Consider the following 12732-nt stretch of genomic DNA (forward strand, 5'->3'; position numbering starts at 1 on the left):
CAAGAATAAGCCAAATGGTTAAAAAAAGAAAACCGTGGAATTTTCCACTTAAGGGAGTAGAGATTTTACAAGGAGGTTGAGAGGGCGGGGGGGCCGGGGGCAGGAAAAGAAAAAAGGGGTTCATTCATCTGAAACGGCCCTGGAGCCCATTTCCTCAAGCGTGGAGAGCGCAGACCACTCGGAGGCTCATGGATGCCCTGAGCCCGGGGCCTGGTGCTGCCCCACATCTGGGGCTGGGGAATCTCTCCCCACATTGGTTTCTGAGTCAGGCCCACCTGAAGTTTAGTGCAGGGTTTGGTGTAAGTTGATTTATCAGAGATCCCTCTGGCCTTCTCACAGTCTGTTTTCACACGACTACTTTAACTGCTTGCGTTACTGAGGGGGAGCGCTCGGGTTGTGGAAAGGTTACCTGGAATGGTGACTGGACGCATTAGCTATGCATACACTAGCTCTGGCTCAAGGCAGATTACTCACCCTGCTCTGTCAGAGGAAAAGTGTAGCGACTGCAGGAGTTAAGGAAGCACATTGTGAAGATTGGTGGAGGTAACTAAGAGCATTACCTGGCTCACTGGTAAGAACTCAGTGAATACCAGGCGCTCATGGGCAGTAAGGGCTTGGCACAATTTCCTGGCAGCCACGGGTATACTTGAAATGCAGCAAAACTTGACTAGCTCATATCTGTTCTTTGAAAGGTTGAATCAACCCTGTGGCTCAATGTGTAAGGGGGTTTGTGCTATGTTTTCTGTTTTTTTTTAAGAGTATTTGTACACGGATTTAAAGAGACAAGACTAGATTCTGCTTTTGTGTCTAGCTAGAGCAAATGCCATTTAAATACTAAACTGAATTAAGTACTAACACAACATTTTTTCTTAAAGAGGTTATTCTGATTTCTCCTTCATTTCACAGCATAAATTTTATTAGGAGTCATCATAAAGAAGATGTTCTAGATACTAAACTCTTTTTCAGATGTATGATTTACAATTTCTTTTAACATTCTGTGCATGATCTTTTCACATTCTTGAATGATCATACATTTAACTGTTGATAAAATCTTGCTTTTATATAAATCGATAATGTACAATTTAAATTAGATGAGCTTTGAAAAAATATATTCTTTTTCAATTTATATTGGATGACATTCCTTATAAAATTTATTTTATTGCATTAAAACATTCAAATTGTTGAACAAAAAGCTGTACAAAATAATAAAACGTGACGATGACGTGATAGCTATTTTAGATGGGCCCTCTTATTTGTCATCACAGGTTAGTGCCCCCAGACTCCATGGAAAGTCATGTAACATTATTTCTGACTTCCCCTAAGAAGTCGTAAGTCTGCTCTGAAAGGTCAAAAGGCTCATGAGCTCCTTCTGGTGACAAAAGGGCGTGGAGGGCGCCCTCCTCCTCTTGGCTTTGCTTAAGGAAGTTGGCGATAACTTTCCATCGCGTGGCCTCCGTCTCTTCCTCGGCCCACCGGAATGGGGGCAGCAGCTTGGAATGGATAAGCGGGTACACAGAGTTGTGGTACACCAGGGTAAACGCAGCCTTCAGGAACTCTTGGTCTCTCTGGGAAAACAGCAGCACCACAAATTACTATGAGTTGTGTTGCATTCTATGAACTCTGGTAACTAAAAGAGCCACCGCAGGGAGAGGGTGGAGGGTGCCCCCATTACCCACCAGCTCTGAACCAGTCACTTGCTCAGGAGGGGACACAAGCAAGAATCAATGTGGAGGGGGGCTGAGTGGTTCTGCCAGAGAGCTGGAGACCAGTGTCTACCACACGGCTTCCCTGGAGGCTGTCTCGCATTCCATCAGGGAGACCAGTCTAATTCTGTCACATGGATGTGGGCTCAGCGAAGCATACCATTACAGGGACCACAGAGACCTGCCATCTTGTCATAACAGAGCGTTCTGCATGAAATCCAAAGAAAAGAGACTCAGGGAGTCACAAGCTGTTGGCGTGCCTCCAGGATCATTTCAGGGAGGAAGTCCTTTGACCCTGAGCATGTCCGATCCGCCCCGCACAGCAAGCATGCTGGAGTACCAACACTATCAGCCAAGCCCCAAAGCGGACAGATTGGAGTGGGGATTTCAGAGCCCAGCAGGCTGGTAAAGGAGACATCAGTCCGCATTCTGATGCCCCCCTCCCCTAACACTGTGTGCTGCTGGCATGTCTGTGTGTGTGTCTATGTGTGTGGTGGGGTTGGGGGACAACACATCTTCTGTGGGCACAGCACCTTGCTGTACCAGGCCAACAGGTTCTAGCAAAGATCAAGTGAGATGGTTCAAATGGAAGTTCAAATGCAGACTGGATCTATCTTGAGTTTAAAAACAATGAAGGGGTTTACTTTGTATTCCAAGTTCTTTGCAGGTAATGAGCCCTTTATGTCAGGAGTTGACCAACAGTGGCTCGTGGGCCAGAGCCGGCTCACACCAGAGGCCCGGGTATCTCTGTACTCCCTCGGCTGCTTGTGCTACACTGGCAGAGGTGGGGGCTGTGACACAGACCACCTGGCCCCCCAAGTCTAGAATCTTTGCTCCCTGGCCCTTCACAGAAGAAGCCTAAGAACCCCAGATTACAGTGGTCCGACCACTCATTAAAGCAAGTTCTGTGGGTAGGTACCATGCATCTGGGCAATGTAAGCATGAGCCATGTCCTTTGTCAATAGATACCGCAGCTCAGGCCAACTGCTGCCCTCTCCTGACCGGATATAGATACACTCTGAAAGCGAGGGGACTTTCTTTCTTTCTTTTTTTTAAGACTCTGCTTAAGAAACAGTCCTTCAAAGAAAGCTCAGTAATCTGAAATGACTGCTTGGGCCAAGTGTTTCCATTTTTATACAACTAGTTCCCACATCCCACAACATATCTGTCAGCTTGTCCTAATGTGGTTTGTGTGTTGCTGGGCCGCTGGAAGCTGTGCCACTGGTATTTCAATGACCAGCGGGGTCACCCAAAGGGAACAGGTTTCCCTGGAGCTTCCGGAGTGAGAGCAGACTAGGAAGCAGGGCCACAGGAGACTTGACGGAGAGCCTCTGCAGGCCGCCACAGATCGCGCCCGAGGAGGAGCGCCTCCGGCCACACGGCACACAGAGCCCCTCTCACAGCCGTGGACGACGTGACTGGATGCATGGAGTGCACGCTTCAGGATGGTCATTTGCTGATGCATTATGACTCAAAATAAGAAGAAACAGCTGCAAACACCTATTAATAATTGGAACTCACGAGGCCTGAAGGGTGAAGGGAATGCGGGGTAGAAGCGGGGAAACCAATTACAAGAATCTAAGTATTGCCTCCTCCCTGGGGAATGGACAGCAGAGAAGAGGGCGGAGGGAGACATCAGACAGGGTAACTTATGACAAATTATAATAATTTATGAATTATGAAGGGTTTAGGAGGGAGGGGGTAAAAGAGCAAACGATATTGAGGGCTAAAGTAGAGGGCAAATGTTTTGAGATTGATGAGGGCAACAGGTGTACATAGGTGCTTGACTCAATGGATGGATGTATGGACTGTGATAAGAAATGTACGAGCCCTCAATAAAATAATAATTAAAAAAAGAAGAATGAGGGTAACAAATGTACAAATATACAAATGTGCTTTATACAATTGATGTATGTATGGATTGTGATGAGTTGTATGGGCTCCCAATAAAAAAAAAATTGGAACTCGGAATGTATAAGTAGGAATCTAGGAAAATTGGAATCCATCAAGAATGAAATGGAAGACCTAAAGATTGATATCCCAGGCATTCGTGAGCTGAAATGGATTGGTCTTGGTGTTTTGAGTCAGGCAGTCATAGATGGTTTACTCTGCTGGGATGGCAGACTCAGGAGAATGACATTGGATGCATCACCAAAAAGAGCATCTCAAGATCTTGAAGGGCATTGCTGTCTGTGATAAGGTAATATCTACCCTCATACAAGGAAATCCAGTCAATACAACTATTATTCAACCTCATGCACCAACTACTCAAGCTACTGATGCAGAAATGGAACAATTGCACTGATGCGTCCGCCCAAAATTGCCCAGCCATGCAATCAGGTCGCACTGATGGTTACTGTGACTGCAATGCAGAAGTTGGAAATAAGGAGGAAGGGAAAGTGGCTGGAAAATGTGGCCTTGATGAGAAGTAGAAGAGGAAAATGATAAATAAAGCTAGATTGTACGAAAGAATTTTGCAAGACCAACAACTTCTTCATTGTAAGTACTTTTTCCCAACGACACAAAAGGGGTTGGTTTTTCCAGATGAAATCCACAACATCTGTGAGAAGAGAGGACGGAGAAGCGCGATCTCAGCAGATCAAACACTTACTTGTGCTCATTTAGAACCTGTACATGGATCAAACGGCAGTTGTACAAAGAGAACACGGGAATGCTATGTGGTCTAAAATCAAGAAAGGTGTGCGTTGAGGTTACATCCTCTCCCCGCACGTATTCACTGTGTGTGCGCCGCCGAGCAGGTCATCTGAGAAGCTCAAGGTTACATCCTCTCCCTGCACGTATTCACTATGTGTGCGCCGCCGAGCCAGTCATCCGAGAAGCTAGACTACATGAGGAAGACCGTGGCATTAAGTTCGGAAGAAGGCGTATTGACCACCTCTGATGCTCAGATAACATACCCTTGCTTACTGCACGTGAGGAGGACTTGAGGCACTTGCCAGTGTAGCTCAAGGACTGCAGCCTTCACTACGGACTACGACTCAGGGTGAAGAAGCCCCAAAGTCTCACAACCGGACCAACAGGGAACCGCACGATCAGCGGAGAAAAGGCTGATGTTCGCATGGAGTCGATCTCGCGTGGATACACAATCAGTGCTCACGGAGGCAGCGGTCAAGGGATCTAACAAAACACTGCGCTTGTTAAGTCTGCTGCACAACACCTCTTGAAAGTGTTGGAAAGTAAGGATGGCCCTTTGAGGACTAAGGTGTGCCTGGCTGACCCACGCCACAGTGTTTTCCACGGCCTCGTATGCATGCAGGAGTTGGACACTGAATACGGAAGACTGAAGGAGAACCAATCCATTTGGATTGTGGCGCTGGCACAGAAGACTGACAGGGCCACCGGCTGCCGAAAGAACAAACCACTACGTCTGGAAGCAGCACCGCCGGAAGGCGCCTGAGAAGTGAGGGTGGAGGGACTGCGTCTCCCGTACTTTGGGCATGTTGTCGGGAGAGAGCAATCCCTGGGGAAGGACATCCTGCTCGGTAGAGCGGAGGGGCAGTGAAAAAAGAGGGAGGCCCTGATCAAGATGAAGTGGCCCGCGGTTGTGGTACGGGCGGAAACACAAGGACAACTGTGAGGACGGCCCAGGACGTGGCGGTGCTATGTCCTGTTGTACTTAGGGTCGCTACGAGTGGGAACATGGAATGACGTAGCAACAGCGCCCACATTAGGGAATGTTGCTCCTGCCCTTTCTGGAGTGTGTCTTCGCAACTGCACGGCACAACTGACTGGCTGAGAGAAACCGTGACTACGGCTGCTTTAGTCTTTTGTACAACCCCCCCCCCCCCAAAGACAGATTGAAACATGCAAGCAACGTGAAATTCAGCATGAAAGTCTCATTACCTTCTCTGATCTTTTTAGCGTACTTTCTTTCTCAGCCCACGAACTCTAAAAAGCAAACATACATTATATTAATTAGCCCAAGTATTTGTAATTCTTCCCTCCACTTGCACATCGTCACTAGCATATACACTTCAGAGAAAAGGTTCCAAAGTCGGCATAGCATCTGTAGGCGCAGACTGTCTTAAGGTAAGTCCGGGAAAGGAATTCCCAGGCGTTCGAGTCACAGCGTGCATGTGCCCGGCAGCCTGAACCCCACGTCCTTGTCCAAGCAGTACAGGGCCACCACACTCCATGGTTTATTCCGTCCACTGGCAGTCCAGGCTACGGTCAGTAACTCCTCTTCCCCAGCGCTACAATTCAAGGGCAGCCACCCTTCTCCAGTCCTCCTTCGTCATTGGCCAGCCTCCACGCACCTCTGAGGCTCGACTCAGGCGCACCTTATCCCTCAAGGCCATGCCTTTCGTCTTGGACAAAGATACCACACTTCTCTAGGCTTCCACGGGCCGTGACGATGACAATGAGCAGAGTAAGGACAGGGCTTCAAGCCAGGGCCAAATGGTTCACCCTAATCACGATCCCGCCCCAGGGCCCTGTCAACACTGGAGAGCAGCCCATCTAGATTGGGCATGGGTAGGATGCGAACTGCGACGCCCCCTCAGAGGGCTGCCTACTGCTCCCCGGGGCAATAATCCTGGGTCCTGGGATTGGTGGGTCCTACGGCATTAGGTTGAACCAATTTTGAAGGTCCCAAATGGCTGACAGCTGGCCAGTTCATGATTCAACCTGATGGCCAGCTGTTTTTCCGGCTAGAAAAGGTAAATGACGTTACAAATAAGGCACGGGCCCTGATCCCTGAGCACTCAGTTGATGCATCCAGCACATCAGTTCAGATTTTCACGCCAAGGACAAAACCAGCAGCTGTCCTTTGCCACGGCATAACCAGGAGGTCAAAGACTGCAGGAGCGCACACAGCCTGCACTGGCGTGTCCCACTGCCCACCTGTCAGCAGAGGCTGCCTGTTCTGATGCTGATCGGTTTGGGCAGAGCTCCCAGACCAAGATGGACTAGGAAGAAAGGTCTGGAGATCAGCCAATGCAAACCTGATGCTCCCAGGGTCCGGTCTGCTGGCGCAGGCCTGGACGGGGCTGATCCCGTGTGCATGGGGCTGCCGTGAGGTGGGCCGACCTGAGGCATCTACCAACAGTACCACGCGGTTTTTCCGGTCAGGGAAGGCGGCCTAGAGAAGGGATGGTTACGCTAAGATTGGAAGGATGAGGCTGCATTAGCTAGACAAACGGATGGGGATTAGAAGACACCATCAACGAGGGGAACATCAGCTGGAGCAGGGGACAGACGTACTAGCGTGGACAGCTGAGTTCTCGCAGGACACAGCAGGTTCACATCGTGAGGCAGGCTACCCACCCTGAGCGCATCCATGATGTCCGGCTGCTCCAGGAGCTTGGGGAAGGTGGCCAGGACTGGATTACTAATCAAATCTGAAACACAAGAGAACAGAAAAGGACGTGTTGCACACCTCCCTGAGGATGTTCTACTGCCATAGATACACTGAGTATTCGCTCATATTCAATGGCTTGTCCACACATTCAAAACACTTCAACCTCTAAGAAAGCTGTCTTACTCCCCACCTCCCCACTGCCCCCAGCCTCCATCCATCCTAGACTCATTGACTAGATTGTTCTGAAACGACTCTTGAGAAAAGATGCAGCTGTGAGGGGGCAGTGCGATACAGCGACTGTGAACAGTGTAAAACCAGGAAACAATGGTCCGTTTCCCCAGCCTTTCCTACTTCTGATGATTGTGTGGCACTAAGGCAGCTTCCAGTCAGGAGACCCTTTGCTCGTGGAAGGCTGAGTAGGAGCCAGGGCCGGGGCCACAGAGGTCCTGAGCAGGCTGCTCAGCCTGGACCCTTGTCTCCGCCTCGTGTGTGGTGCTCGGGAAAGGGCCCTGGGCCAGTGCCTGGGGCCACAGGAATGGGGAGGAGGATAATATGGAAAGGACTCGGGAATTTGGGATTGTAGCTACAGGACTAAATGCCCTACATGAGAACACCCAAATTCCCCATCAATAGTGAAAGACATGGGTAAGGCCGCACACCAGACAGGACTCTGAAAACAGCAGGGGCCTGCAGTCTTTGTCCACGTCCTCAGTGGAGGAAACCCTTTCCCCTGCTCTTCCTGGGTCCCTTCTGCTGGGCATGTCCAAATGATGCCAACAAGCCCGAGGGGACGTCTCCTCATGGGTGGGGAGCACTGACACACCTTACTCCCTTCCGGAAGCCACACAACATGCAGAGGCCAGGGATGACTGAAAGGTTTTACTGAGCACCCACTATCCCATCCCAGGTTCCCGCCACTCCTCGAGGAATCTCTAGGCTTTGCTGACTTTGAGCTCCATGTCTGCCTCGCTCAGGAGCAAAAGGGGCCCTGGTGGCACTGTGGGCTAAGCGCCAGGCTGCTGACTGCAGAGTCCGTGTTCAAAGCCACCAGCCCCTCGGAGGAGAAAGATACAGGGGTCTGCTTCCACAGAGAACCCCAGTCTAGGAAATACTGCCACTCACTGCCATCGAGTCGATTCTAGCTCCTGGCCGGCCTATGGGATGGGGTAGAACTGCCCCGTGAGGTTCTGAGACGGTCACTGTTCGCAGGAGCAGAAAACCTCGTCTTTCTCGTGTGGAGCGGAGGGTGGATTCAAGCGGCTGAGCTTGCGGTTGGCAGCCCAGTGCGTAACCACTGTACCACCAGGGCTCCCAGGATCCCATTCCTGAGAGCACACAGTGGTAGAGAGCCCTTACCAGCACTTTGCAAGTTCACCCTGTCTCTCAGGAGCACATCTCCAAGGATTTGGCGGTAAAATACCAACAGGTGAACGCAGCACATGCTTCCAACTAATGTTTCTGGCAGCAGACTGTGAGAAGAAAAAAAAAAAAATCAATAAAATGTCTTTACAATCTGACCTGCAGTAGGGTTCCCCTCCCCCATTTTATTTACTGCTTTCATAAATTGTTCCAAGTTCTACTTCATTATTGGGGGGGAAACAATTAAAAAACCATTTAAAGGCAAACTTCCGTGATTAGCCATGTTGAACTTCAAATAACGTATTTTTAGGTCGACACTGTTAAATCTCAACTCGGTGCTGCTCATCTTTCAGCACGCAACCCCGGAGAGGTAAGTGCCCAATAAAAAGGAAAACTGCTGATTCCGTGCTTGGGGACAATGAGGCGGACACCTGTGAGCTCTGGCGAAGGCATGTGGCCACCCAGCTGATGTGGCAATGCGGAGGGGACATGGTTTGCCCAGTGGCAGACCTGACTGGATCCTGATGTTGCCGCTCCCTGGCTATGTGATACTAGGTGAGTTCGTTTGTAGAATGCGGCTGGTGGCACCTGCGTTTCAGGAGGTGACTGAAGGATTCCGATGAGGCGAGTGTGGGCTGCTGACTGCAGGCAGCACATGGTACACAGGAAGGGCACACATCAAACTCACTGCTGGCAAGTCCTCTCTGACTCAAAGCTAGCTACCCTTCAGGACACAGTAGAAGAGGCCCCGGATATTTCTGAGACTCTTCACGGGAGTGGAAAGCCTCATCTTTCTTCCTCAGAGAGGCTGGTGGTCTCGAACTGCTGACCTTGCAGTCGGCAGCCCAGCTCATCACCCACGACATAACCAGGACTCCTTGTGTGAGAGCAGTTATGGGAAGAAAAAAAGTTAAAACTCAATCAAGGGAGCTTCAAGAAGTTTGCGGGCAAAAATTTCATGATGTTTTCATTGCATTTCCATGAACTTCGAGCCCCCACCCCCTTGTGCACGGACCCTGGCCCCGAGCATGAAGAATGGCCAGGCAGAATGGCTCACAAACCCTGACCAGACTGGAAGGTGCTTCGGGGCCAAGAAAACACAGAGGCTTTAAAGAGATCTTCGAGAATTCATTCTTCATCGTGGTTTTGGCGGGAAGAATTCTGGAAGAGGTCAGTGACAGAGGAGACGTTCAGACTGCCTGCCTTTCGGGAGAGACTGGAAGGAGTGTGGCCCTTCTGACCGGGCAGAGGAATGGCTTCCAGGGGGTGCTTTCATGGGATTTATGTAAATATCCCTGACCACCACTCTAATCTCGGCATTTCTAGAAGCAGCTAAAAATTCAGGACAGATTCTTGTAGCACATTTATATTCATATGCTTAAATAAAACACATTCGCATGACATTAGGCATATGAAGCCAGAGAGCATTTTTTCTAACCCTATTAAAAATAAAACTCACTCACTGCCATCTAGTCAAACAAGGTTGACCTGCCCTCCGGGTATCTGACACTGTAACTCTTTGTGGGAGTAGAAAGCCTCATCTTTCTCCCATAGAGCGGCTGGTGATTTCGAACTTCTGACCTTGAAGTTGGCCACTCAACACATAACCACTTTGCCACCAGGGTTGTTAAAATACTGACCTAGATTTCAAAGCCTGGCTGTGGAGGCTCCTCCCCAGAGAAGCTGCCTTGACACCCCGCTGGCTTTCCAGTGTTCTCCTGTGACTGTCACGGGTTGGTTTACATCCCGTCCCTTCACCCTCCACCCGGGTCACACACATGGGGCTGCAGGCTCCACTCCAGGGAACAGCCACAGAGCTTGCTTGAGGAAGGGGCGAGGCCTCTCTCCCTCCCAGGACACGCCCCCCCCCATCTGGCCCCACTGCTCAGGCCCCTCTCCACAGGAGGCGATGCCCCCGCGGTTTTCTTGGGGTCTCTGCAGGGCGTCTACACCCTCTGATTCCTCCCGCCCTAGAGAACCAGGAAGCGCTGAGATGCTAAAGGTTACAGGAGCCAAGTCAAAATACACCTCACAAGGGCTTTCTAGCCTCCTATACAGGCCGGCAAATATGAGTGTCAGAAATGTCACAACATGAATGTCATGAATGGGCCTCAGGCAAATAAAAAACCGTGTAGGTTCTGAGCAATGATATAATGGAAGTAAACGAGAAATGAGATGGAATGCATCAGAGAGGCAAAGGAAAATAAATTTAAAGCAGATGTATACACACACACACACACACACACGCACGCGCACGTACGCAGGTGCAGTGCTTCTGGGTTTGAGAGCGAATGCACCGTGAGTCAAGGAGTCTGCACTCAGGGGCGAGAGGCAGCCCTCTGGTCGAATTGTAAGGTGCTCACCCTCCCACACACACCCCGAAAACAGTTCTGAGATCAGAAAGGCATCTTGGTGAAACTGAAGCCTCTCTGCTGTCTCTTCCTGCTCATGCTGAGAGGGTCCCCAGGATAACCGCCCTCTCCCCCAAGTGAGTTGGATGGGTCCCTGAGAGGCTCTGGTGTTGGCCCCCTGGTTAGAAGAGCCAGCCCCACACTGTTCATACCGGCATCTTCACAGGGGCCCTGACTCCCAAGGAAACCTGCTGGGGGGCTGGGGAGCTAGTGACACATGAAGAGGCAGGGAACAGGTAGAAATGGGCACTGCAAACTCTACCTGGGCTTCCTACTGTGGCCATGATCTTAGGCATAACAGGAAAGAGCCCCCTGTCGTTTCTCCTTTGAGCTGAGGAGTTTGGCAAAATCAAGGTGAGGTTGGTAAGGAAGGAAGGGCTGTATGCTGTAACAGGACCAGAGCTGCTGGTGCCACTGCCAACTTCCACTCAAAAGGGCGGGTAGGGGAGGAGGGGTACCCTGAGATGGGTCAGGCCAGCCTCAGGCCCCACTTCCAGGGAGCACAGGTTCAGGGCAGTGATACCCAACCGTGCCTAAGTTCTCACCTTGAGCCTACAGCACAGCCCACACTTGGCCCCACAGCAAGCCCCGGGGCACTGGAGCCTCACTGTCCCCTAGCTTCACAGTGCCCACTGCCGGTTTCTGCAGGAGCCAGCCTCTGCGTGGGGCTGCACCAACAGGGAGCCACAGCTTCACTTGATTTTTCCCAAAACACTCCCAAATCCTTGGCTATCGAGTGGATTCAAATTATAGAGACGCTATAGGCCAGGAGAGAACTGGCCCTCTGGGTATCCGAGACTGTAAATCTTCATAGGAACAGAGAGCCTCATCTTTCTGGTGGGTTTGAACTTGACCTTGCTAGGAACCCAATGCTTAGCCCACTCTGGCACCAAGGGTGCAGATTTCAGGATCGTGCCAAGTGGAGCAGCAACTTCGGGAGAAGGAGCACACGTCCAGACAAGCCAGGGAGACTGGGACCTGCGCAGAGGAGGCAGAACAGAGCTCCCAGAAGTGCACACCTTTGACAGTGGCAGGAAGAACTGTACTTTGAAATAAGCGGGTCCTACTGTGTGCTGTGCTCAAGCAAGCACCTCCGTTCTGGAGGGTGTTCGGACGAGGGGCTGGTGCCCATAGGTAGGAGGCCGGCATGCAGCTGGCCTTCCACTGCCTTGATCCCAGTGTGTCTGCCTTCTCGGCCTTTCACTATCCACATGGCCTCTCTGTATCAGGGCTGGGGGCCAGGGAAACACTACGAAGAGCGCCACTTGGGAGACACGCTTGGGAATGCTTGGCAACTCCTGACTCTCGGAGACTTGTCAGCTAGATGAGAAGTGGGGGAGCTGGAGGAGGAGAAAGAATGAAGCCAAACAGGATTGAACTTTTCTCTGACAAAGACTGCGACTGTGCTTCTGTTCATCATAAAAGAAAAAAAAAAGTAATGTTCCAAGGAAAGGTTAGCCAACATTAGGAAATTACCGACTCCGTAAACACCTGGAGGCAGGTATGGGGGAAAGAAACAACGCCAAAGGAATGAATAATGATAATAATAATAATAATCCCTACGGACATATGATGAGTGGGTATTGAGAGATTTAACAAGGATCACGGATTGCCGGTCACTGTTGCAGCCAAAGACGTGAAATAGTGCGGTTCGCTGCCTCCAGACGGCTTCAAAAATCCAATGAAAACCAAGCAAGCCCTATATCCCAAGGCCGGTGACAAAAAGCAGGTTTTGCACTGATCACAGGAAGGGATCAGCAGGCTCTCCGATGACTACAGGACCCCAGACACTGACAAAAGCAGCAGGCTTGGGGGGACACAGTTGAGATCTACACTTCTCCAGGGCTCATCCCCCCACCCTGAGGTCTCATGCCCCATTGTTTATCTAAATCGCCCTGCTGGCCTCCTTCTGTGTTAGAACACCCCTACTGATTAACCT

The 12732-nt window shown here is 50.6% G+C and overlaps 1 protein-coding gene across 1 annotated transcript in view; it reads right to left on the reverse strand.

The window, feature by feature from the left end:
• Nucleotides 1–894: 894 nt before the first annotated feature.
• Nucleotides 895–12732, reverse strand: part of NPHP1 (nephrocystin 1) — a 64233-nt gene continuing 52395 nt past the window's right edge. The window contains exons 18-21 of the mRNA XM_045287094.1: nt 8380–8492; nt 6990–7063; nt 5568–5612; nt 895–1565 (exon numbers count right to left, since the gene is read on the reverse strand). Of these exons, the coding sequence (XP_045143029.1) occupies nt 1293–1565; nt 5568–5612; nt 6990–7063; nt 8380–8492 (505 nt within the window). The 3' untranslated portion in view covers nt 895–1292. The remainder of the gene's footprint in view (nt 1566–5567; nt 5613–6989; nt 7064–8379; nt 8493–12732) is intronic.

This window comes from Echinops telfairi, unplaced genomic scaffold, assembly GCF_000313985.2.
Source record: "Echinops telfairi isolate 266 unplaced genomic scaffold, ASM31398v2 ScPeMD7_11;HRSCAF=52, whole genome shotgun sequence".
Classification (NCBI taxonomy): domain Eukaryota; kingdom Metazoa; phylum Chordata; class Mammalia; order Afrosoricida; family Tenrecidae; genus Echinops; species Echinops telfairi.